The sequence below is a fragment of the Macaca nemestrina genome, chromosome 3 (assembly GCF_043159975.1).
Source record: "Macaca nemestrina isolate mMacNem1 chromosome 3, mMacNem.hap1, whole genome shotgun sequence".
NCBI classification, from domain to species: Eukaryota; Metazoa; Chordata; class Mammalia; order Primates; family Cercopithecidae; genus Macaca; species Macaca nemestrina.
In genome coordinates this window covers 3,404,962-3,432,665 of record NC_092127.1, presented here as the reverse complement: position 1 = coordinate 3,432,665, position 27,704 = coordinate 3,404,962, and the positions used below count along the sequence as shown (strand labels likewise).

The following is a 27,704-nucleotide window of genomic DNA, read 5'->3' as shown; positions in this document are numbered from 1 at the left end:
TTGGCGCAATATTAAATGCACCAACTAGGCAAAGCGAGACCCTGGTGGAAACGGGCGATGGGCAGCATGTGAAGTTCCAGCAAGCACCAACCTGGCCTGGGCCGGGCACACGCCCGCGCACACCGAGCTGTAGTGCCGTCTCTGGCGGCCCCCACAGTGGGTCCTCAACCGCCCCTCCACTTCTTCACCTGACATGCATCTTTCCACACTTCCGTCGTGCCCTAGAAATTAGTTAAGACACACTCCAAGTGAATAATGAGCATGCCTAATTTTAGCCAACAAAATATACTGATTTTTCCTAAAGGAGTTTCTACACTGTGATACCAATTGTCCTGCCAGGAATCTCTGATGAAATAACTTGGACTGATAATAATTCTGCCAAAAAATGTATCTTGTAACGAATACAAGGTCCAATGTGTAAATATTATTCTAACACTTTTATTCATTTCCAAAAGCATATAAACATAAGTCTACTGTACACTACTTATTTTCTCTGTAAAGCAAGGACCACAGAATAAATGACCTGCAAATTTCCAGCTTCTCTCTCGCCTTTAAATCTCAGTATTTACACAAATGTGTAACAGTTTCTTATATACTTACCAACCCCACTGCCATAATCCCAACACCTGCCCGCCCTCCCACTAAATTACTACTGGAAAAGTCTGGCACTGCCCTTTCTGGAAAATGCCATAAATCTATTTTGGGACACCACCTCGTTTGGCTGGTGGTTTCCTTATTTTTTTTTTCTCGGTAGTAAAAATATCCCAATGTCTTAAATGTATAGGTGAAAAACACTAGCTTCCAAATGATTCCTTAAAAAGCAACAATAAAAATACTCCTCATTTGAAAGAAAAAACCCAAAAGCCAGTGTTCATCTAAAGTCATGAGGAGAATTTAAATTAAGGTTTTGGTTCCATTTTCTGTCTCAACTTTAACTTTTAACAGTTCTTTATAGGCTTTTGAAACCTACTTTGGAGAAGAAAAAAATGTAGAAACAACTGTTCTTCAAAAATTTTACAAAAACAGTTTGATTTAGCATCAGTTATTAAATTTGGGGTATTTTCCTATGTTGAAACTGTATCTGAAAATTGTAACTTATATTTGACAGATAAAATGATAAAAAAGACATTTTACTCTTCAGAGGATTATCAAATGCTGTTGATTATGCTATTTTTCTCTTGAAATAAACTAATTATGGGTATTTTAGATAGTGATACATATAGTCTGTAGACTTAATACATAGGCCATATGCTAGTGGCATATAACCAATAGAAAAAGAATTCCTTGCATTAATAGAAGCACAAAAATATATTACAACTTCCAAAATAACTTTTTTTTTTTTTGAGACAGAGTCTGGCTCTGATGCCCAGGCTGAAGTGCAGTGGCACAATCACAGTTCACTCCAGCCTCGACCTCCTGGACTCAAGTCATCCTCCCACCTCAGCCTCCCAAGTAGCTGGGACTAAAGGTGTACCACCAGCCCAGCTTTTTTGTTTTTTTTCTTTTGGTAGAAATGAGGTTTTGCTGTTACCCAGGCTGGTCTTGAACTCCTGGCCTCAGGCAGTCCTCCCACCTGCGCTTCCCAAAGTGCTGTGATTACAGGCGTGAGCCATCGCACCCAGCCCAAAATAATGGATTTCTAAACAGTAGCTACATTTTTCATGTGCTACACACCTATTACATGTGGGCATGGATCCCAGGGTGGGTGTTGATTGAAGACTTTTTTGGGTTTTTTTGTGTGTGGTATTACTGAATATATAAAGTTTAAAGGTAATTTTTAAAAGGTCCCTTTTAAAACGCACAGATTTATAAAGTATACATGGATGAGATTAGTAAACAAATTGAGCCCCCCACCTATTGCTGATGAGTGCTTTGATCACCCCTTTTCTATTTCCACTATCATTCTCAGAGGGCAGGACATGAAAAGCCAACACACGCATTCATTTACTCATGTAGTCTTTTAACACTGATTGAACAGCTTTTATGTGCCAGGCGCTTTTTGCTAGGTGCTAAAGATAGACGATGCAGGGGCTAAAAGCCTGCCCTGAAAGGCTCGCACTCCATCAGGACATATTGACACATAACTAAACAATATCTGTGTAGCAAGACCGAGGTATGTACAAAGTGCAGCACAGGCACTTCCTAGCTTGAACTGCTGCCTTGGAGGTCCTGGTTTCAGAATTACAACAAAGCACTGCTACCATGAATAAACCTACCACACGCCAGGAGTTTTCCCGAGTTATTTCACTCTACCCTCACTTAAACCTTCTAGTAATTCTAAGTGTCCCCATATAGGAGAGGAAAAAGTTAGTTCTAAGAAGTAATTTGCTTGGCCAAGATCACCAATTATCAACTAGAAGAGCCAGGATTCCAAGCCAGGTCTTTTCAGTTCAACACGCCACTATCCTGCCTCTGCCTCTCAACCAAAATCTAGACGAGGTACTAAGTGAAGACCACATTAGAGAAGTTTTGGCACATAATCTCTGCATGCACCGGATAACTCTGCAGGTGCACAGCAACCTCTGAACGGCATGCCAGATGATAGTAACAGTTTTTCTAAGTATGAGCCTGCAAATACACTGACTGAAAAAAATTGGAAAGGCTTCTCAAAGTTAGAAAAAAACCATAATGATGCTTTTGACAATAGAGTACAAATTTGGAGATCAGTATCAGTGGGAAATTTCAACATATTCCTGGTCTTTTACTCATTTTACGCCACTTAAATCATTCAGGCCCTTTTGTTTCCATCTTCATGGCTTAACGACGAATAAACACACCTACATACAGCGGCCGGGCCAAAACAATATTCACATGCACATCTACACCGAGCCCAAAGAGCAACCGGGAATTGTGAAGAAGCTGTCACAGGGCAGATGGTTAAAGAAAAAAAAAAACATGGAAGAGGGTATCAAATGAAAGCAATGAAAACATATTTACCTGTCTCTTCACCTATTTTGAAAACACCAACGCCAGAACCATCTCTAATGGAGTATCGGATCTCCCCATCTCTTCCGGCGTCCTCATCATGAGCCGACACTGTCATTACCAACGAACCAACAGGCGCGTCTTCCTTCACCGCCCCCCTTTCCACAAAGCTGGAAAACACCGGTGGGTGCAAGTTCTCATTCACATCAACCACCTCAACTTCAACATAGCAAGTAGAAGACAGAGAAACGGGCTTCCCCTTGTCTTTGGCCCTCACAGTGAGATTATACACTTGCTTTTTCTCAAAATCCAACTGCTGGACGATTCTAACTGCTCCACTGAGTTTATCCACATCAAAGTTTCCTTCTCCGTGGTCCATAAGGCTGTATCTCACTTGACCAGACTGACCTAAATCAGGATCGTGGGCTTCTAACCACATGATGACGGTTCCTTCTGGAAGATCCTCTCGGACTTTCACACGATAATTAGGGGGAATAAATTTAGGGGGGTTGTCATTAACATCTTCTAGTGATACTTTCAAAATGACCGTGGAGAACAGCTGGGGCTCTTCTCTGGCTTGGTCCCTGGCTTCAATCTTTAAGTAGTGCTCATGCTGCAGTTCTCGATCCAGAGGCTGCATGATTTTAACAACACCAGTCGCGCTGTCAATTGAAAACTTATCTGTGTCTGTGAGAATTGAGTACGTCACGTGTCCATTGGGCCCTAGGTCTTTATCTGTGGCTTCGACCTGGATGATTTCACTATGTACCTCCTTGTCTTCACTCACTTCCACAAAATAGCTCTCCTGTAAAAACTCAGGTGGATTATCATTGGCATCGACAACCACAACGTCTAGAAGACGCCACGCAGCCTTCTGGGGTATCCCAAGGTCATAGACGGTAATATTCAGGGTGTACTTGTCCGTGGTTTCACGGTCAAGAGGAGATAAAATTTTCAGCATTCCTGTTTCCATGTCAATCATGAAGCAACTATCCTCATTTCCTCCAGAAATAGCATAGACCAGTTTTCCATTGAAGCCAGTGTCAAGGTCAGTGGAATTCATGAAAATTACACTGGAACCCACAGGCTGGTTTTCCTTTACTTGAATACCAGTCGGAAGAGTGCTTCTAAACTGTGGTATGTGAGCGTTGACAGAGTGAGAATCAAAGAAAATATCCTCCACGTCTCCCTGGTTGTGTAATTTATTTGCCTGCAGGAGTTTCTCTGCCAGCATTTTGGCAACACCAGTCTCTTCACAGTGCAAGTTTACCAGCTTGCGACTGGCAGCCACTGTGATGTTGATATATAACGGCGTGGCAAAATTTTCTCCATCTGTAGCTGTGATTCTCAGACTGTGAAAAGACACCTTTGCACCTAAGCCATCCATTAGCGATTGCTTCAATGACAATACCCCAGAGTGGGGGTTTAAACTAAACAAATCCAGTTCATTTCCAGCTTCAATCTGATACTGTACCAGCTGAAGTTCATCTGCATCAATAGCAGAAACAGTAGTTATTTGCTCTCCCACGCCTAGATCTCGGGGAATTGTCCCTTCACAATTTATTTTCTCAAACAAAGGTGTGTTGTCATTCAAGTTATTGAGAGTGATCGTAGCAAGGACTTCGGCCTCCCGGCGGTACGGCAAGCCCCAGTCTGATGCACGAATCCTCAGAGTATAAACCCGAGGCATCAGTTCGTAGTCCAGGTTTTCTGACGTACTCACAGCACCAGTGAAATGGTCAATCACAAACGGCACATGATGTAAATTTGTGATACTGTATGTCACGTATCCATTCTCACCCTCGTCAGGGTCTACGGCACTCAGGCTCATGACAGTAGTACCGATGGGCACATTCTCATCAAAAGCAGCTTTGTATGCTGTCTGGGTAAATTCAGGGGGATTGCTATTTGCACCTAAGACTTTCACCAAGACCTTGGTGGAGGCTTTTCTGTCACTTGTTGTTACTTCGAGTTCAAAATGGGCTGCCTGCTGTTTTTTAACTGGTTCTAAAATAGAAATGAGGCCAGTGTTGTAATTTAAACTGAATTTAGCTTTTCCGGGTGTACTTTTAAAAACATACCTCAAATGGGAATAACCAGGAATGGCCTTTACCATGACCACAGGAGTGTTAGGAGGAGCAAATTCACTTATTTCTGCTCTGTAAACATCCTTTTCAAACTTGACTGGCCCGGCTTTGAACTGTGGAGAAGTCACGTGAATTACTTTAACAGAAGAGAACTGGGGCGGAGTTCCTTTATCTTTAGCCTGTAGTGTGAGATTGTAGCCGAAAGGATGACTGTCCCAATCAACGCCACTGATGGCTTTGACTTTATATTCCTTACTCCCTGGAAAGGACCTCATGGTTCTGAACTGCTGGAGAAGGTCGCCTGCCACGATGCTTAAAGACGCTATTTCACCATTGGCCCCCTGATCACAGTCATCCACTGTCACGATGGCGTATGTTGGGTCCCTGTCCAGCTCTGACGGTGACAACGTCACTGCTGTTATCACGGGAGCACATTCGTTGGCCTGTTCGATGTGCACCGTCAGCCTGGCCATGCTGCTGATGCCACTGCTCCCATACAATTTCATTCCACGGTCCACAGCGAGGATTTCCATCTCATACAGCTTGGTCTCTAGGTAATCAAGTCTACCAGTTAACACTATCACACCACTGGTTGGGTGAATAGCAAACATATCTGTTCGATCTTTAAAGCTGTAGTAAAATTCCCCATTGGTTCCTATGTCTGCGTCTGTGGCGCTGACTCTTGCAATACTGGTCCTTATGGCTGTGTTTTCAGGTAAAGAAACGCTGTATGAGGTGGGTGAGAATAACGGTCTCAAGTCATTTGTATCCAGCACCTGCACCCTGACCTTTGTTCGCGCCTCCATATTAGTATTTTTTTCAACTGCTTTCACTATCAATGTGTAGTGGTCTTTCACTTCTCTATTAAGAATAGCTGTATTTCCTCCTTTGGTCCTTATTCTTAGAAAGCAAAAGTCTCCGAGAACGTACTCTTCAGCTTTGAACAGGTTTTCACTGTCTCCGGAGACAATTTTGTACCTTACTTCCCACGATGGATGTGTCATGTAAATACCCATCTTGACAGGATGCCCCACGTAAGTCTTAGCTGCAGAGTTCTCATGCACCGTGACGTTGTACTGGAGATGTGTAAACTGTAGAGGAGTCTGTTCAAGTCTTTGGCTGCCATCACTGTCTCCAAAATGTTGGAGGAGGAGGAGGAGGAGCAGAAGCAAGGCCGAATGTCTCCCCATTGCTTAACTCTCAGGAATCTGAAACAGAAGAAATCAGAATCGTTACCGTGGGGAATAAAACAAGCGAAAGTGTGTAATTGTTTTAAAACTCTCATTTAAACAAATATTTTCCATACACATGGAATATAAATAAATGCAACAGTTTGGGCTTTTTTTCATGTTTTCCAATGTAAGTATCAACATTCTTATAACATGTGTAGAATTACTAAACTTAACAAAAACTTCCTCTTCATTTTTGAATGACAAGGTCCTATCTTTCATATTTAAACAACTCAAAAATCTTCATGAGTATCAAATGAAAGACTACTAACTGTAACAATCAAGTTATATTTTTATATTTAAAGGGTTAAGGCAAATATAAGCAACCATTAAAAAGTAATGAACATTGTTTACATTTACTTACATACAACGAATTAAATGATCAAAAGCTGGCAAACTTAATGCCCCTACAGTATTGTGAGAATGCAAAGCTTCTGACAACTAATTCAGAAAAAACAAAAGCCAGCAGTGCTTTTACATGGTGCCCCATAACAACAGCTTGTAATCTCCTTTCAAAATTTATCCTGAAATTATGTTATTTCTGTATAAGAATGGTTAAGTTCACTCCCTACATAATGTAAGGGTTTACTGTCTCATTCAGCTCTGTATAACTACTTAAAGGTATTAAAACAATTATATCATCAAGTCTGATACTTAACACCAACATAAGCCCCAAAGAAAGGCAATTTACAAAAGAAAAACCAGAATTCAGCAGTTTGATGTCAAGCAGCACTTTTCCTCTCTAAGTCAATGAAGCAAATCTTACCAACTATATCAATGTTTTATCACCACTGCTGTCAACATCCAGTTGTTCACCGAATGCCTCCTATCTTCAGGGCACCGAACAACCTGTCTCCCCAGGCCCCTCCATGAGAAGATGACACACACACATAAAAGCTAAATCTTCTAAGCTAACACACATAAAGGGTCAAATCGATGTATTAATACATGGTGGCAGACCCTGCAGGGGAGTCCCTGGGAGACTGGGGGAGGAAAGAGGGAAACTGAAGAAATGAAGAAAACGTTGCCTTTAACAAATGGCAAATGGGAAGGTGGGCGAAGTCCACTGGGCTGAGGTCTGGCCAGGGAAGCAGGACAGTTATTTTCAGATCAACTGTTCCCCTTTGCCAACAAATTCATCTTGTAAATCAATGCAGCTTCGCTAAACGCCCCAGCACGGCTGGTAGAGGACAGCACTGTGATCTTGCAAAGTTACTCTCAAATTAATATTCACAAAATGTGAATGCCACCAGAGGTAAACGAATAGCAAACTGGAGGGTGGGTTTGACAGCCCAGTTGAAATTGGTACAACAACATTTATAGTGTCTTAACTTAGCTACTGCCAACTCTGCCCCGTAAGTCCTTGTCTTAGGGGGAAGAAAAGACCTGATGTGCTTAAAGCAATTAAAGCTTAATTGATATTGAATCACGTTCAAGTTGGCCACCCTAACTTGTTCTTTCGCTATGATGCCTTCTCCTCTCCAGATAAAGTCAGAAATTAGACAGATTTTTGGCTTCCAGGAGAACAATTATCATTTAAACAAAATAAGAAAACAATTTTCTCCCAAAACTATCTCTTTAAGTATCTCCATTTAGTCAACAGTTCTAATACTCGGGGAAATCTGAATATTATAAAATAATCTTGTAATTTTATCAAAACAAATGAAAAGTTCAATTCAACCTACAGGTATGGAGGACCTTCTTAGACAGAACCTTGTATGGTGTTAAAGAATAAAAGACAAAGATCCTAATCCCGAGGGATTTACAAACTAGAAATAAAAATACATATAAAGAGGCCGGGCGCGGTGGCTCACACCTGTAATCCCAGCACTTTGGGAGGCCGAGGCAGGCGCATCCCTTGAGCTCAGGAAGTTCAAGATCAGCCTGGCCAACATGGTGAAACCCTGTCTCTACTAAAAATACAAAAATTAGCAGGATGTGGTGGTGCATGCCTGTAATCTCAGCTACTCCAGAGGCCGAGGCAACAGAATCACTCGAACCCAGGAGGCAGAGGCTGCAGTGAGCCAAGATCGCGCCATTGCACTCCAGGCTGGGCAACAGAGCTAAACTCTGTCTCAAAAACAAAAAAACAAAACCAAAACACTTGGATGATGTTTAGCAAGCAGTGTCTTTTGTTTCAGGAGACACATTATATTTTAGGAGATATTTTTACCATCATCCACTGTACAACAAAGTATTATACTAGGATTCTATTGCAAGTACTTGAAGTATTTTTGCTTAATTCCACATACAAAGTTATCATGCAGCCATTAAAAAGGTAAGATAGCACTCTGTATGTTGACATATGTCTAGCTATATTAACTGGAAAAACTAAGCTGATCCTATGTATGTTTGTTTAAAAAAGAGGAGAAGGGGGCGCAGATAAAACGTACCCACGGATACAGTTTAAAATGGACAGAAAAGTCGAGGCAGACAAGCAGCTGTTCACAGCGGTAACTTCTAGAGAACCAGCAGAGAAACAGGCAGCTGAGGAAGTGATTACAGCGGCATTTGTCTCTCCCATGGACTTTTTAGCATGAGTATGTGTTATCTTTACCATCCATTCACCCCTTCCATTAATTATTTAATTCCTTTTACACAGGTTTAATGAGCGCATACTAGGCCTCAGGTGAGCTCTAGACGCTGGGGATTCAAACGTGAACCAAATTTCCAACAAGTCCTGACAGAACACACATTTCCTGGCCAGAGACAGACAGACAGACAAGTAAACAGAGTATATCCGATGCCCATAAGTAAGTGCTAAGGAGAAAACTAAAGCAGGGCAAAGAAAAACCACGGTCCGGAACCTGAAGGAAAAGAGGGAACCCTAAATCCAAAGGGCCAGGGCTTACGCTAGTGACATGCTGGGCAACTCTTAGATTCTTTGGAGCAATGGAGAGTGTTCAATATTATTCCCAGTCCCCACCAGTTAGAAGCCTGTGGCATCTCCCTCATCACCCAGCTGTGATGACTAAAAATACCTCTATCTCAAGACATTGTCAAACATCCTCCAGGGCAGAAAGTCACACCAGCAGAGAAGCACTAGATGAGGGAAGCAAGAAAGGGACCACGCAGCTGGGGCACAGCGACTGAAGGACAGCAGTAAGGCCGGGGCACATGCTGGGAGAGAACCTATCATGAAAGGGGGCTTTTTTTTTTTTTTTTAAATAAACCTTATTTTAGAATGCTTTCAGATTTACAGAAAAGTTGCAAAGAGAGCTTCCCCTACTGTTGACATCTCGCATGAGTACATTATACTACATACAACTAATGAACCAGTACCGATACATCATCATTAACTGCAGTCCGTACTTCACTCAGATTTGCTCAGATTTCACCCAAGACCTTCTCTCCATCCCAGAATCCCTTCCAAGACTCCACCTTACATTTAGCTGTCATGTCTCCTAAGGCTTCTCTGGAAGGTACGTTTCTCAGATTTTCCTTGCTTTTAATGATCTGGACAGTTTAGAGAAGTACTAGTCAGGTATTTTGTAGGATGTCCCTCAACTGGAATCTGATGTTTTGCTCATTCGACTGGGGTTAGGTTTTGGGGAGGAAAGCCACAGACGTAGATTGCCATTTCCATCACACTGTAGCAAGGGGTAAAATCAACCCGATGTGTCAGTGTTGATGCTGCCCCCGACCACGTGACTGAGGTAGCATCCGCCAGGTTCTTCAGTCAGGTTACTTTCACCCCTTCCTGTACTGTATGATTTGTAAGGTCACCACACACAGCCCACGCTTAAGAGGTGGAGAGTTTTGCTACCCGAAAGATGTAGAATTCTTCTATGAAACTGATTTGTCTATCTTCCCCTATTTATTTATTCAATTTTTTTCTCTTTTTCAGGGTCTGGCTCTCTCACCCAGGCTGGGGCACAGTGGCACGATCTCGGCTCACTGAAGCCTTGAGCTTGTTGGGCCCAGTCTCAGTCTCCTGAGCAGCTGGGACTATACAGGTGTGCCTGTAGATTTAGACTGACAGAATTTTAGATACTCAGGGACTACCACCAAGCGTGGTATTTTTTGTAGAGACCGGGTTTCACCATGTTGGCTGGTCTCAAACACCCAAGCTCAAGCGATTTGCCCGACTCAGCCTCCCGAACTGCTAGGATTACAGATGTGAGCCACTGCACCCAGCCTGAATCTTTTTTTTTTTCTTAAGATCAGTATAGGCCGAGCGCGGTGGCTCACACCTGTAATCCCAGCACTTCAGGAGGCCAAGACAGGCAGATGACGAGGTCAGGAGATCAAGACCATCCTGGCTAACACAGTGAAATCCCGTCTCTACTAAAAATACAAAAAATTAGCTGGGCATGGTGGCAGGCGCCTGTAATCCCACTTACTTGGGAAGCTGAGGCAGGAGAACAGTGTGAACCCGGGAGGCACAGCTTGCAGTGAGCCGAGATCGCACCACTGCACTGAAGCCTGGGCCACAGAGTGAGACTCCGTCTCGATAAACAAAGATCAGTATGGACTCATGGATAAAGGACGATTTTCAGGACTTTAGAGTTTAGTATAAACAAAGTGAGAAGCCCCCCGGATGATTCTGAACAGAGGAGTGCCATGGTCTAAGTAAAACGGAAAAGCCTGCGAGGCAGCCAGCAGAAGCTGGAGGGCGACCGGAGCAGTCGGAGGCTGCGGCAACAACACAGGCAGAGGGCTTGCGGGTCAGGGCACAACGGGGGCAGGGGCAGACTCTGAATCTATTTCAGGGTTTCCTGATGCACTGGAATGGAGAGAGGAAGGGAAAGGAGGAGTCAGCAGTACCACAGAGGATGCCAAAGTGCTGAGCGTAGAGAACAAGTGGGCCAGGAACCAAGAGGGAGACAGGAGGAGCAGAATCCTTGGGGAACAGATTGGGGGGTCAGTTTTGGACAGGGTAAGATGGGAACGGCCACTGGCTATCCAAGTAAAGAATGTGAGTGGGCCGGGCGCGGTAGCTCACGCTTACAATCCCAGCACTTTAGGCGGCCCAGGCAGGCAGATCACGAGGTCAGGAGATCGAGACCATGCTGGCTAACACAGCGAAACCCCGTTTCTACGAAAAACACAAAAAATTAGCCGGGCGACGTGGCAGCGCCTGTAGTCCCAGCTCCTCGGGAGGCTGAGGCAGGAGAACGGCGGGAACCCGGGAGGCAGAGCTTGCACTGAGCCGAGATGGTGCCACTGCACTCCAGCCTGGGGAAAGAGCAAGACTCCGTCTCAAAAATAAAAAATTAAAATAAAAAGACTGTGAGTGGGCAGCAGATAAGTGGGAGACTCCAGTCTGCAGACAGAAATTTGAGAGTTGTCAGAATATGAAAGATGGTATTTAAAACCACAGAACTGAATGACGTCACCAAGGAAGAGAGCAGGCGGAAGAAAAAAATCCAAGAGCAGAGCCCCAAGATTCGAAGGGCCCAAGTGGGAGGCCCAAGGGGAGACGGTGGCCACTGAGGAAGCAAAGGGAACCACAACACAGTGGTGTGATAAGAAAGTGAGTAAATAAAGATTTTTGTGCAGTTGAAGCCTAACATTACAACTTGGAGACAACCCATAAATACTCAGTAATCCAGCAGGTGGCTCACGCCTGTAATCCCAGCACTTTGGGAGGCTAAGGTGGGCGGATCACAGGGTCAAGAGATGGAGACCATCCTGGCCAACATGGTGAAACCCCGTCTCTACTAAAAATATAAAAATTAGCTGGGTGCGGTGGTGCACACCTGTGGTCCCAGCTACTTGGGAGGCAGAGGCAGGAGAATTGCTTGAACACGGGAGGCGGAGGTTGCAGTGAGCCGAGATCGCATCATTGCAATCCAGCCTGGGTGACAGAGCAAGACTCCATCTCAAACAACAACAACAACAACAACAAAAACCCACTCGCAAATGTTCCATGCTGTTTCCCCCCATCCACCCTGCCAAAAGGCTCTGGCACTCTTCCATCCCCCAAGACACATGGACCATGCCCAACACATCTGATTGCTATGGCTGTTCTCTCCCAATGGTGTCTCAGGTACTCAGTCCCACCACAGCCCCTGCCACTACCCACTCATCCCCAGCTGGATTACCAAACACCCAATTACCTTCCACATCCTACTCACCAGTTCTCATGGGACACAATACAGCTGGGACGGACTTGTGGACCACATTCATGGCTGAGACCTTTGAAAACCCTGAATGTACTCCGCAAACTTGACTAACAGAATGCTACTGTGATTAGAATAAATTATTAAATGAAAAAATACACTTTTTGGGAGATATTCTTAACCCTGCAATAATGTAACCAAGAACCACGAACGCAGGTTTCACTATAAAAACCACCCTGATCAAAACAATGGCTGTGGGTGGCTCTTCCACAAAACAAACAGAAAAGCTGAAGGGGGCGAAAGACTCAAACACCATTTCATCTAAAAAGGACCTTATCACCTAGACTCCTTGCTTATGCAAATTAAACTCCAAAGACCATCTGAGCCAAGGGCTATACTTTGATATTTAGAAGGTGATCACACTGCTTAAACTCACTGTAATTTGGGATTTCTAAAATGCATTTTCCAAAGCAAAAACAAAGTGTGTTTACTTAGTTCAGCCTTGAGGGAGAAGGGCTCCCGGTCCAAAGCTTAAATATCTTTAGCATAGATCTCTGAAAATCTATAAATACGGAAGAAAAATAACTTTTCCAGTAAAAACCAGATATTAATATCTTCATATTTCATTAGGGAGACCTTCATGTAAAATGCTTCAATCCATTACTGTGACTGCACATTCTTCACAAAACAAAACACAGCCCCTGTGCTGAAAACATAACTGCAAATATGCAAGTGTTTAGACAACCTCAAGCTCAAGTCTTCGAAGGGTTTTACCAGCCACAGAGAGAGGACATTAGGTGGGACGCGGCACCGCACAATGCATCACTTCTGTTAAACGCTGCACGTTTACTACTGAGAGGTCACAACTCCTAAAAACACCAGTAGTCATTCCAGCCGTTTATGGAACAGGAAAACATTACTAAACTTTTCATTCCACATGTTATGATAAAAACACAAAATTATTAAGTTGAGAACTTTGTGTTCTCCCTCACTGTGCTCTTCCTCACTCTCATTTTCTATCCACATAGTGAAAGCGTCAGTAGAATTTAACTCACGATTAAAATCTGGAACATCAAGTTCAGTTCAGTGTCACATTTTTAAAGTATTTTTAAGAGATCTCTAAATTGCAAGCATCTTTTTTTTCCCCCTGAGACAAGGTCTTGCTCTGTCTCCCCGGATGGAGAGCAGTGGCACCATCCATAGCTCATTGCAGCACAACCTCCCACGCTCAAGTGATCCTCCCACCTCAGCCTCCCGGGTACCTGGGCGTACCACCATGCCCAGCTAATTTTTTGTATTTTTGTAGAGATGGGTTTTCACCATATTGCCCAGGCTGGTCTCGAGGTCCTGAGCTCAACTGACCCACCTGCCTGGACCTCCCAAAATGCTGGGATTACAGTTGTGAGACACTCTGCCTGGTCGGCAAACACATGAAGTTGTCAAGAGATTACGAATTGCAAATGAGTTTTTTGTTTTGTTTTGTTGTGAGACAGTCTTGTTCTGTCACCTAGACTGGAGCACAGTGGTGCAATCTGGGCTCACTGCAACCTCCGCTTTCTAGGTTCAAGTGATTCTCGTGCCTCAGCCTCCTGAGTAGCTAGGACTACAGGCATGCACGACCATGACCAGCTAACTTTTGTATTTTAGTAGAGACATGGTTTCGCCATGTTGGCCAGGCTAATCTCGAATTCCTGGCTGCAAGTGATCCACCCACCTCCGCCTCCCAAAGTGCTGGGATTACAGGCGCAAGCCACCGCACCCAGCATAAATGGCTTTTTAAAAATACTGTATATTAAATAAAATGTTGAATGAGTTCTAAAATTTCAGACATTCCAGATAAAATTTAGAACAGGAAAAAAAACTCTCAATTTTTCTAGTTCAATTATCATAGCCATGTGGGTACTTTGAAAAGCCTTCATTCTTACACTGAAATACTAATGAGTAGATCCTGTTTATTTTCTGGGTGTATACTAATTCTTTTCGACCCATCTTCATATGATTTTCAGTATGAATGGAGGAAGCTGTGACCCTAGAAACTAAGCAGCAGCTGTAGGCTTGGTAGATGTCATTTAATTACTTCTGCTAACTCCATTTATATGTTGCTAGCTTTCACTGGAGCTGCAATAATCTGATAACTCTAGCAAGACATAATTTAAATATTGCCTTCACGTGATCAACGACTGGTTCCAATTTAACCCTGAGAATGGTCTTTACTGATAGTGACAGTGTGGAACTACAATCTGACTTTTTCAGAAAACTTCAGCATGTACATGATTTAATCAATCCAAAAATAGATTCCTGAAGTGTTCTTGTCCTTAAGAAAGTTAAACAGACGTCCTATTTTTCAAACAGCCTCTATATAAAACCTGCTTATCTACGTGAACCTATAAAACATGTCTGTTGGCATCATGAAGATGACGGGTTCTAGTTGTTCTGTGCTCCCTGGCGCAAGACAGGACAAGTAGGCAGCGGCTGTGTGCCTGTTCCTGGCAGGGGGAGGCACTCCTGTGCTATTCTCTTCTTTCCCCTCTCTCTATATTCCTTATCCTCCAACTACTTTCTCCTCATCCACATTCCAGGGCAAACTTTGCCCAAGGAGAAGGCCAATAAACAGACTCCTGACCTCTTGTGAGTGGAGATAATCTCATCTAATGTATTTTTCTCCACACACAGAAGAAACTTAAATGACATCTTGGCAGAGTAGCCAATAATCAACAATGGCCACTTCCTCCACTCCCAAGTTGGTACGGCTTGATTTTATATGTTGAATTGGGCTCCCTGTATAATCAGATTCCGTCAACCCTTCACTAAATGACAGGCCAGGAAAGTGAATGTTGCATGTATAGCAAGAAGACGGAAATCTTCAGGGAGAAAAGTCCATCTTCCCTACTATTCTTAAAATGTTCTCTTCACCTGTTCTCTCTTTTTACCCCTCAGAAGAGATGCCACCCACCCTAACTGCAAATAAAGATACTCTGATGCCACAAAATCTCGCCTCTTTTACAGCTCCTCCCACTCCTGACACCTTGTGTAGAATCCATACACACACACAGGTTCTTCCCCTCCTTGAAAAATAAACTTGGCCAGGTGCGGTGGCTCATGCCTGCAATCCCAGTACTTGGGGAGGCTGAGGTGGGCAGATAGATCATGAGGTCAAGAGATCCAGACCATCCTGGCCAACTTGGTGAAACTCCATCTGTACTAAAAATACAAAAATTAGCCGGGTGTGGTGGCACACACCTGTAGTCCCAGCTACTCAGGAGGCTGAAGCAGGAGAATTGCTTGAACCCAGGAGGCGGAGGTTGCAGTGAGCTGAGATCGCGCCATTGGGTGACAGAGACTCCGTCTCAAAATAAATAAATAAATAAATAAACTTCATCCAAACCTTCACTTCTTTCAAACAAACACTCTTATTCTTCTCTTTTTTTATACTGGCAAAGATTGCAAGAAAAGGAGTTTCACGGCACCGCCCTGGCTTCCTTAGAACTCCCTCTGCGCTAAACACTTCTCCACCGAGATCCTGCAGGCCACCCTGGCAGAACAGCTGTTCCAGCATCACAAGCTAATGTCAAACCAATGACCTTTCTCAGTGCTCATCCTCCTTGATTTCATGACACCTTTGACACTACTCACTCCCCTCCCCAACACTCCTGATCTCTCATATAGTCACAGAGTCCCTCAAAACAAAGAGGCAATCTATAGGTATGAAAAATGAATGACAACATTCTCCTGATTCTCTTCCATATTCTTTTACACTTTACATTGACTCACCTAAAATGCTAGCATTACAAACTTTTCTTCCAACTCTTCTTCCACATGCATGTATTACTACCCTTAAAGATCTCATCCACTCTGCCTCCAATCATGAAGGATCAGTGCACCAAATCTAAAATCTCAGCTCTAATCTCTCTCAAACGCCTTGTAACACTCCTCCTGAAATACCATCAAACCTAAGTTATATGATTGGCCTTCACTATAGGGGAGTTCTGCATCCATGGATCCAACCAACCTCAGGTTGAGAAAGTCTTTAAAATAAACAATTAAACAGTAAAAATACAAATAGTACCCCATTTTATATAAGGGACTTGAGCATCCTCAGATTTGGGTATAAAATCCCAAATCTCCCTTAGAGACCAAGGGACAACTATATAGACTTTTCACCCACTTGCCATTGCAAAATAACAGCTCTTCCAGTGTATTTTCCAATCTCACCACTTACCAAATCAACCAAGTTTGCGAACCAACAAATCAAACAAAAAGGAAGGGTTTGGGAGAACATCAAATGTGAAACCTAGCTCCAGCTTTGTCACTAATCAACTGGGTGAATTCAAGGAACTTGCTTAATCCTTTCGACTCCATTTATTCAAGAAATTGAAGGATGGACTAAAATCTTTATAGTCTCCTGGCTCTCAAACCTTCATTTCTTAAAAGTCATCCAGACTTGACATTTCTTTCTCAATTTCTCAAAATGGTTCCCTTTGCATTTCTGCTGCCGCCACCTAGTTCGAATGAGTATTTTGTTCATGCAGAGTATTCCCACAGTCTTTTGGTATTCCTGCTTTCTGCCCCCAATCTCAGTCAACCTATTCAAATTTCTTTGTGACATTATTCTTTAGTTTGAAAATATTCAGTATTTCCCCTTAGCCTGCTAAGTATATTCTTCTTAACCTTGCATTAAAGACCTTTGATAATCTGACCTCTACCTAATTTCCTAATTTCCCAACACTATTTCTTATTTCAAAACAAAAAGGGATACTTCCCAGACTTGCCGCAAGTTCAGTAACCAAGCTGTCTTGAGCCAATAACACCACCTAGTGGTGAAGGCTCTAAACTAATGTAACATCTTGACCTCTTCTCTTCGGAAAGTAATGCAAACATCAATCTTTTCTTTTTTTCCCGCCCTCTACTTCTCACATACAGCTTATTTATTTTCACCTTTCTTTTCAACATTTCCTTCTTTTTCTCTCTCCTTAATCTCTGCCTCATAAAAATAATAATCCCTTTTTAAATAAGATTATTTAAGTCATAGTCAAGATTATCTGTTCTACCTAGGCAAAAAAAAGAAGCCAATCCTTTTCCTAACATAACATGGTATGATGAGGTCTTCAGAATTTCTCTCCACTCATCACGCCACAAGCCACACTATGTTTTCTATAACTTGCTTTGCACACATCATTTCCTCTGCTTGAATTGTTCCCCTCTGAATCACACTTCCCTCAGAACTCACATTATTCTAAATCCACCTGCCCCAGATCCCCTAGTTCAATGAGGTGCTGCTATGGACCACCTTGACCTGAATGGATCTCTTATTACACAGGTCTATAAGAGACTGTGTACTTGTCCTCTCCCTTATCAGACTACAAGCTGCTTGAGGGCAGGAAACATGATTTGTTCACTAGATGTTGTGTCTGGCTCAGTGTTTGACACAGAGGAGGTCCACTATTGTTGGATTGGTAAATGGACAGATGAATGAAGCATTAAGAGTGAGAAATGGGAGGCAGGACTGTGTTGGGGAGGGGATCTAGAGAGAGATAACATAGGAAAATAAAACATCCATCCTTCTCAAATTAACAGAAAATCCAGGCGCAACCACGAGGCCGGTAACAACACTGCAGACGGCTGCTCTGTAGAGGACTGATTTCCAGTAGCTCAGAAAGAGGTCACCACCCACCTTACACTGCCCCAAAATTGGCGATAGATAATGTCAGATCAGTGTCTGTTTTGCAGATTATCACGAAGCTCTATCTTTAATATTCTATGAAGGATACAGATTAAATCATGACTAATTTTCCTAAGCAGTGTATAGAAGACTTTATTATTTTTACTTTATAGACTTATCTTCACATACATAATGAACCCTTGGAATTAAGCAAGAATTCAGGCAACGTATTTAAATCTGGGACTTACAGTAAAAGAAAGATGACTTTAAAAACTTAAGTGAAATATGCAGATTCCTCATCAGAATATATTTTTGAAATGAAAAGTAGTTCCCCTCAGACATAAGAGAAAGTGGCAACTTCCTGATCTTAACTGACATATATCACTCATTTCAAAAACTCTTCTCCAGTGTCTAAGGATAAATGAGCCCTTGCAAACTGAACAATTAAGTGAGACCAAAAGACAGAGGTTGGCTTCAACTTCTATATAATCTGGTCAAAAGAACAATTATCTACTGCAAATCCCCACTCATAAAGATTAAACAGCACATCTAGCCTTATGGCTCCCTGCTATTAAATCAGGTCCTTTAGGCTACAAATCATGCCACTGAGACAGAATTTAATGCAATAATAATGTACTAATTTGATTTGGCTTACTGATTCTACGTAAAATCAGCCAAACTTGGGTGGAAAGCAAGTGGGTAAAGCATTAAAACATAAATCTCTAAGATCCTATCCACCTCTAACATTCAAAGAAATGACTGCTTCAAAGGGGCCTCAAAGCAAAGTCTAAAGGCAATGGAAAGGTGAATGAATGATCAGGGGAATGAAAACAGAATTAGTTTGTGCATAAGATTTTTCTTTTTTTTTCATTTATTTATTTTATTTATTTATTTTTGCCCAGGCTGAACTGCAATGGTGTGATCTTCGCTCACTGCAACCTCCGCCTCCCGGGTTCAAGCGATTCTCCTGCTTCAGCCTCCCAAGTAGCTCGGATTACAGGCATGCGCCATCACACCGGGCTAATTTTGTATTTTTAGTAGAGACGGGGGTTTCTCCATGTTGGTCAGGCTGGTCTCGAACCCCCGACCTCCGGTGATCCTCCCGCCTCGACCTCCCAAAGTGCTGGGATTACAGGCGTGAGACACCGTGCCTGGCCATAATTTTCAAACATTTTTCTTTTGGCACCTGTCCGGACCATGGATTTAAATGATCTACTAACATGATAAGAACCCAACGGGGATACTTCCAGTGACTAATTAAAAGAGACAAATGAATATACAGGTGGCCCAAAATGATTTTATAAAGTCCTCTAACAACCTCACTTCTTTTCAGAGTGCCAAAGAATTTGGCTCATTTAAGGTGTTCATTTTTCAAAAAATGGGTATACAAATGCAAACTTTATTCAAATCAAACCTTACCTTACGCTTGTTAAATGCCATGTTTAGCATAACTCAAGGCTTATACCAATTGTTGTTTTAAAAAATTACATAGTGTTTTAAGTATTTTTACATCTTAAATACGAAGGAATAATTCTAATTGTGGAATCAGAGCTGTCTTCCTAAGACAAAAAGACAAAGACAAATATCACAATTAACTATTAACTCGAGAAACAACTTTTCAAACGTCCCTGTAACAACTGTGTGTGTTTGACAGCATAACCAAACTCATTAAGAACAGTATGAAAAACATCACTATTACCTAGTTCTCACACACAAATTAAACTATCGAAACCTGTATCTGAATATAAGAGGTATTAAGAATCTGCTTTTGAAAAAGAAGTGAATAGCTGAAGGTCATTTTCTTTTCAGCCTTTTCTCATACTAATAATCACTGTTAATATCCACTTAAAAAATCGCCTATATCAGGCACCCGGGAATTGCTTAACAAAAGCCACTTAATGAAACCACAGTTCAGACACACGAAAAAAAAAAAAAAACTTAACTGCATAGAAAATATTTATGAGTTTACTTTCCTAACTCATACAATTGCGTCCTTGTTTCCAAAGCCTTGCAATTCACATCAGCGGGAACAAAAAAATCTCACACACAGCAGAAAGTTGGCTCTGTAAAAGAAAGCACTGAGGTTTTTTTTTTCTTTTTTAAGCAATGAAAGACCAAAACCTCTTTCTTTTAAAAAGATCTTAAAAGTTCCTCCTCCAGAGAAGACAGAAAACACTGACAAACCGCACATTGTGCAGATGTTCAGCCGCGAAATGCAGCCTCGCAGCCCTTCACTCCGCAGTCCACCGGTTGCATCTACACCTCCAAGCAGCGCTCCTGCAGGGCGCAAACACCCAGGGACCCAGGGACCCGGCAGCCCCGCGCGGGCCTCCCGCGTGCACTTCTCAGCGAGAGGGTCTTTCGCAGACGGCGGGATGCCCCAGGAGACCGCGAGGCCGGCGCAACGCGGCGAGCTCCCGGGAGGAAGGCGGCGAGCCAGAAAGGATCGGACCCCAGCAATGGCTCCGGGCCGGCCCCGCGCGGTCGCCTCCTCCCACTCCGCCGCCGGCACCCCACTAGCCAGTGCCGAACTTCCCAAGGGGGAAGGACCGAGTCACTGCACCCTCCGCAAGGTCGCGCACTCATCGGTTTTCGGCAGCGCCGGAGCCCGAGCCGGGGACCGGGCGGGCACCCACAGAGCCCGCACCGCAGCGCGCTCCACGCCCTCGCCCCCGCGCCCCAGCGAACTTACCGCAAAGTTGGTCGAAGTGGCGACGGCACTCTGGGGGAGCTCACCTGCCGTCTCAGCGCGCCCCCGGGTGGGGAGCGGGCCTGCCGGGGGTCTCGCCGGGCTCGCGCGCCCGCATGGTACCTGCCGCGCGCCCCGCTCCCGCGCCGGCTCCCCGCGCTCGCGCCCGGCCGCCCAGCTCGGCGCCGGCGCCTCACGCTCTCCGAGTGCAGGGGATCCCTCCGCCCCGGCCACGCCCGCCGGCGCCGGCGCTCGTTTCTCGGGCGCGGAAACTCGAGCCGACTTTCCCCGGCGGCAGGCTCTGGGCCCGCGGGTCCTGCCACGCCGCCCCTCCCGGGCCCGAAGAGCCCCAGACCCTGCGAACGCCAGCTCCGTGCTGGGAGACAAGAAGGCGCCCAGCGTGGTCTAGCGCGGCTCCGAGGGGCAGGGCGAGGCTTGTGATGCCGAGGTTAGTTACGGCCAACCATAGGCGCTGTGCAAGGAATTGGGGAATACTCCCTGCCTAGAAAGGGAAACGTTAGCTAAGCTCAAAAAAAAAAAAAAAAAAAAAAAAAGCTGGGGCCTAATGAGAAAGCTTCCTAGAGGCATCCCTTGAGCTTTTCCATAGCCTTCTGGAAGTCCCTGAATCTGCATTTGAATGGCGCGGCTCCGAGTCCGCGACGGTTTGGTGGGCTGAAGCCGTCCTCCAGGTCTCCAAAGGAATGCAGCTAGGTCGGAATCTACTTCCTCCTTCAATCCACACTGAGTCCCCAGAAAATGGAAACGCTTCCCCCGCGACCTTTTTGAGCCGGGTTAGACCCCAGGCCCTCCCCGCCGCCGGCGCCTGGCCTCCCCCGCTGACACCCCGGACGCCCAGGCCTGCGGGACAAAAGGCAGCCGCGGCGTCCCGCGGGCTTCCTAGCCCGGGAGTCGGCCCCAGGGGCCCCGGAGCGTGACCCCAGGCCGACAACTGCAAGTTCCTAGGCAGAGGGGAAGCCCCAGCGCCCAGACGCCCGCTCCGAGAACTCCCCGCGCCGGGCGCCCAGCCTGAGCGTCCGGGGCGCGGAGCCCATCCCCGGCGCGGGCAGAGCTCCAGCCGCAGGCTCGGCGCAGGGCGGACTCGGCCGAAGCCCGGAGAGCCGGAGGCGCTGGGACGCAGCCCGGACTAGAGGGCGGACTTGACCTCGGAAAGTTTGTGGGATTCAGGCATTTTAACACTGGGAAGACAAAGAGATCCGATTTCCCTGGGACCGGTGGAGGGAGCTTGGCGGGGAGGGGAACGGCTGGGCAGTCAAGTGTGAAAGAATTTCCTTGCTTCAAAGTTAACGCAGTCACCTTATAAGCCATCTTAGAGGTGACCGGAAAAAAAATAATAATAAAGGTGTCTAGCAGGTTATGGCTGGGAAGGAAAAATAAAGCCTGCAAGATGAGTGTGCCGATTCGTAGCCCTATATTCCCTGCCCACCAGTTAGAATACACAGATTCGCGCATCCAGCAAATGCAAACACCATCATCCAAAGACGTGTTTGCCACGGCCATAATTGCTCCAAGTGCTTACAGGTCAGTTTCATACATGGAACACCTCGAAAGTGGGTGACCTGATCTCCAAGCCCAACCGCCTTGTGCCGCTTGCCGAATTGTAACTCTCAGCAAAACCCAACCACACCGGAACTCCAGCCGTTTCCTGGGAGCGAGGGAGCGGGAGTAGTGCTAAAAGGGGAAAAGAAGAACAGTAAAAAAGTACAAAGATACCATTCCCTGACATAAAATCACGGGATTTGTTTTAAATGGCACAAAAGAATTCCTGGAGAAGATGACCATTAATTAATAAATAATAACGCTTCCTAGGGCTTACTAGATGTTTTACATGTTTGGGAATCCCGATTTTCCAGGCTCCCTGAGAAATCTTTGCCTGGAAGAAGTTGCACTTCGTCGCCACAGGAGCCGCCGAGAGCCAGGGATGGAGATTTCAGACTTAAGACTCAGCCACGATTCTACTGATCCTTAAGCGCCAGCAGAACGAAATGGACATGCCTATTAGCTATCACAAATCGAATTATTTTCATATGAGAGAGAGAAATGTGGTTCAAGTTCCACATTTGTCCTTTAAATAATCGACCCTCCCTAACCCTGTTCCCAAAGGCTCGTGGAAATTAGGGAGTGGATTGGGGAGGCGGTTCCAGAAACAAAACGCTTTCCTCCAGCACGGCCTCTCCATCCAGTCCACCCAAGTTGATTTTTGTAACTCATATAAAGAATGGGCCCGGGTGGGTGGGCAGTGAAGACTGGGGTGAGCAAGCGCCCACGTCGCCGAGCGCCGGGGAGGTCCAGGTTCGCCTCCGCGCAGAACCCGGCTATGAGCGCGCCTCGCCAGGTGGCAAGACTAGAGGGCGCTGCGCCCCTGCAAATCTCGCAGCCCCGATGCGCCCTCCCTAGGCACTATTGCTATAATAAGTTACATTCAAAATAATGCACAAACAGCATCGCCTCTCAAGTTCTTTTGAACAGTGCTCTATATGTATTTTATGAATTCCCAAAGCTATGCATACGAATCTTTCATCGCCGAGCCGCACAGTGCCAGAGGGATGCGCAGCTCCTGGAGCCGAGAACCCGTAGGGCGCACACGCTTCCCCGCACTCGCTTAGAGCCACACACCCCACGTAATTTCATTTATGTTTAAACTTAAATGCCAAAAGGCATGCACAATTTGAACAAAGAACTCACCAGTCTAGCCGAGTCCTGGGCCCTGGGCTCTAAAGTCCCCGGCAGCTCCGTGATCCCCACGCGATGTGGATATGTGTTAGGAGCCGGGTTTGAAGTACCAAGTTTGCCTCCCCGGGATCTTCAACATGTCCCTAACCAGACTGCCATCGTCCGTGCCGCCGGGACCCAGGCGGCCGCATCTCCGGAGGCTTCCGACCAGGGCAAACTTAAGCACCAAACGGAGGCGAAAAGAGAGTGCGCGGGGCCGGAGCGAGGGCCCGGGAGCAACCAAGTTTGTCAGGACGTGCCCGGGCAGCCAGCCGCCGAGTTGAGGAGTTGCGGCCGGCGGCTGCGGCGACTCGCTGCCTCTTTCCCCGCTCCCTCCCTCTTGGAGGCGGTGGGGGAGGGGAGGTGACGTCAGCGCCCCGCCTCGCCCCCCGCCCCGGGCGCGGACGGGATTCTCCGGCTGGGCGCGCCACCCCGGCAGTCGCAGCAGCGGGCGCGGCGGCTGCGTGGGGTCCCGGTCTCTGCGGTCTCTCTGGCCCGCTGCAGCTGTGGCGCGGGTGAAACGCCTGCCCTCCTCCTTCGGCAGCGTCTCCTAGGCGCCGGCGAGCGCGGGCGTTCCTCGCACTCAGCGCCTGAGCCGCCCTGAGCCCCGCTGCGCGCACCTCCCCGGCTCGCGGAGCCCCTCCGGCGGCGTTTCCCACGCCGCGGACTGCAGGTGATGCTCTTCCTCTTCTGCAGCTGAAATTCGTCGCGACGTGTCGCCTGCCAGATTTTTGCTGGGCGGAAGCATGAACAGTCTCTGCAGACTGGCCTGGACGACTTGTACTTTGTGGCCCTCCAACTTCTGGATGTGAAAATTTTTTTCACGACTTACGCTCTTCGTGGTCTTTGTGTTGATAATCAGAGCCTTATTTTTGTTTTCACATTCTTTCCCAATGCTCCTCTTGCCTTGACCGTACTCTGAAGCTTATAAGGTTCTGAGAGGAGGGGGCGAAAGGATAGGGGAGGAGCCAATTCCCAACGTATCTTACAAGTCTTCTGTAGTGATAGGGGCTAATACACAAATCACTGTGTCCTCCTCGAAATAACATCCATTTAGATAAATGCAAAGGCTGTCGAGGGTTAATTTATAAAGGATGCGTCGTCTTTATGTAAGTGTCAGCCTCCAGGAAAATATCTGCTGTGGAATATATTTTTAATGCCACTAAAGTACCAAAATACCTCCTGAACAGCGTGAAATTCCGAGGGAGCCATTTCTGTGAGTTGACATTGTCCCCAGAAGATTGTCATTAAAATTCAAGATCCCTGCGGTTGGGGGAGGTTCTATCAATATATTTGCATCCGTTGGTATAAATATGTTGATCAGTTTAGCTGGTCGTTCTTTTTCAAAAGTCAAGAGCAAAATCCTGAGGACAGAGGAAACTGGGCAGGGAGCTAAACAGAAAGGAGAGAACAAGATTAGGTGACTGGAATGTTGTGTGTGTTTAGCCTTGAAGTCATAACTTGTCTAAATGTCAGTGTCCTCATCTGTGATATGGGACTAATATCTGCTGCTTGTGGTAAAAATGTATTCATGTGTTTATCCATTAAAAAAAAAAAAACATACTGAACTCTACTTGCCAGGGAGATAACAGTTATTCATGCAGGCAAAGCATTTTTACTGAGCATCATATGAAGTGTCTAGCACGCACATACTAGGCACTTAAACAATATTCGTTTTCCTGCTCTCCCTCGCTCCCTTCCCTCACTTCTTTGCAGTGTCTCAGTTTTTAATCCATAAAATCAGCATCATCACCGTGATTCGGGATTCTGCCAGGCAGGTCTGCAAACTCAAGTCAGGTCTCCTGTGCTCAAGAGATCCTCCTGCCTAAGCCTCTCCCTCAAGATACATTTTGATTTGGAAGGGAGGAGAGGGTCCAGGGAGCTAGGACATGGAGGGATATAGGAAGGGATATTAGAGCTCCTGCAGACCCCGGGGGCAGCTAGAGGGTGCTAGATTCCTGAGGAGGGAGGAGGCTGGCTTGAGAGGCCAGCTTGTCAGTGCCCAGCAGACTTCTCCTGCTTCCCTGTTTCAACTGCACAGGCTCTCTCCTTTTGTGTCAACAGTTGAAATTAGAAATTGACCACACATTGCAAGTCCTCAAAATGATTCACAATAAATTCACCCCCAGAGGCTTCTGGCTGAAGTCCATTTGGTTTACTATACTAACTTTAAAATTGCCATAAATAAACCAAATTATTTATATTCAAAAAGATAAAAATCACAAATGACAGGAACTTATGAATAACAATTGATAATATTAGTCAAAATAGCTAGTTTTCAAAGTGAGATGGGCAGAAAACTTTTAAAATCTCTAGAGCTGTGCTGTCTAATGTAGTATGTAGCCACTTGCCACATGTGGCTTCTTTCATTTAAGCTAAATTAAAATGTAATTCCTTAGTCTCACTAGCTACATTCCAAGTTTCAGTGACCATGTGTGGCTAGTGACTATTGTATTGATCGGAGCAGATGAAAGAATATTTTCATCATGACAGAGTTGTATGGACACTTTGGTGTAGACCTTTAAAAACGCTGCTATTTTATGGAAGGCTATACCAAGTACTAAAATTCCAGTGTGTCCAATACTGAGTCACTTCTGAAGTATAAGGGAGGACCCAGAATCATGGAAGGGTTCATTCATTCCGCAGATATTTATCAAGTACCAACAATATGCTGGGTGAAAGTATGTAAGACCAAGATTTAATGAGGTAGGTGTGTTTAGCGATTAAGAAATATTAACATGGCCTTTTAGTTGTTTTCTCTCTTTGCTGACTAATAAAACCAGGGGAAATCATAGATTTAAAGCAAGAAACAATTCTAAGACATTTTTTGGAATAGCCCGAGGACCAAATACTTGTAAGTACGCTTGACTGACTCCTGGCATCCCAGCCTCTCTGCAGCTTTCACCGCTTACTCATGTGCCTGCGTGCCCATTGCGGCTTCCCCTTCCTGGAGGTGAGAGGAAGTATCAGCCCTCTCCACCTCCCGTATGCCTTGGAATTATTTTACCCTTTGCATTCAAATACAGCTCTTCTCTGGAATCAGCTTGTACTCTCAGAGGGAGCCATTAGAACATTAGACACCTGGCTGGGCGCCGTGGCTCACGCCTGTAATCCCAACACTTTGGGAGGCCGAGGCAGGTGGATCACCTGATGTAAAGAGTTTGATACCAGCCTGGCCAATATGGTGAAACCCTGTCTCTACTAAAAATAAAAAAATTAGCCGGGCATGGTGGTGGGTGCCTGTAATCCCAGCTACTCGGGAGGCTGAGGCAGGAGAATCACTCGAATTGGGAGGTTCAAGTTGCAGTGAGGCGGAGGTTGCAGTGAGCTGAGATTGGGTCTCTGCACTCCAGCCTAGTGACAGAGCGAGACTCCATCTCAAAAAACAAAAAACAAAACCATAGACACCTAGTCAATCTAATGGGAATCAGTGCTGGTTAACTATGGGTATGAGTATGTTATGATAATACCATTCCTTCCTTCCCAGTGCATTATAGCAAGGGCTTTCTCAAAGCTATACTTAAAACATGGAATTTCTGATGCCATAAACAGTCACTTGGGAAAGTATTTGAAGGTATTACAAATCACCTACTAATGGCTAACCATTTTTAAAAAATGGTACAAAGTATACTTTCATTTTAAAGAAAGATCCATTGTGGAGTAGGGTGGCTGTAGACATTCTGTCCCTCAAATATAAGATAAACATCCCCAAGTGGTTTGGGAACAGATCTTGCAAGATAAATATAATTTTTGGGATGCTTTCCCAGCTCAGTGATTGAAGGATTCTGAGTCTAACTTTTTGAATAGTAGACAACAAGTTGTCCAGCAACTTACTGTTGAAGCTACTTTCTCAATAGAAGTATGCAGTAGAAAGAGCATTAGACTTGAGGTTAGAAGACCTGTTTTGAATCTTGTCTTTGACATATATAGTTTGAATTTATTTGGTTATAGCTGAATTTTGGGAGTCTCACTTTCCTCTATAAAGATAGATCTCTAAAATGGACACACACACACACACACACACACACACACACACACACACACAATCTACCTCACTGGTTGTGAGAGATGCCAGTCAAGAATAATTGTGGCCGAGCACAGTGGCTCACACCTGTAATCCCAGCACTTTGGGAGGCTGAGGCGGGTGGATCACCTGAGGTCAGGAGTTCAAGACCAGTCTGGCCAACATGGCAAAACCCTGTCTCTACTAAAAACACAAAAATTAGCTGGGCATGGTGGTGTGTGCCTATAATCCCAGGTACTCAGGAGGCTGAGGCAGGAGAATCCCTTGAACCCAGGAGGCAGAGGTTGCAGTGAGCT

At 45.2% G+C, this 27,704-nt stretch overlaps 1 protein-coding gene across 9 annotated transcripts in view; it reads right to left on the bottom strand.

The window, feature by feature from the left end:
• Positions 1-23,704, bottom strand: part of LOC105466548 (FAT atypical cadherin 1) — a 141,532-nt gene extending 117,828 nt beyond the window's left edge. For 3 of the 9 annotated variants that reach the window (XM_011715486.3, XM_011715488.3, XM_011715489.3), the window contains exons 1-2: positions 23,358-23,703; positions 2,938-6,220 (exon numbers count right to left, since the gene is read on the bottom strand). In XM_011715486.3, the coding sequence (XP_011713788.2) occupies positions 2,938-6,202 (3,265 nt within the window). In that variant the 5' untranslated portion in view covers positions 6,203-6,220; positions 23,358-23,703. Of the gene's footprint in view, positions 1-2,937; positions 6,221-20,657; positions 20,857-23,357 lie in introns of those variants that run through there. The other 6 variants (XM_011715493.3, XM_011715495.3, XM_011715490.3 and 3 more) reach the window with 4 other exon arrangements.
• Between the last annotated feature and the right edge of the window lie 4,000 nt (positions 23,705-27,704).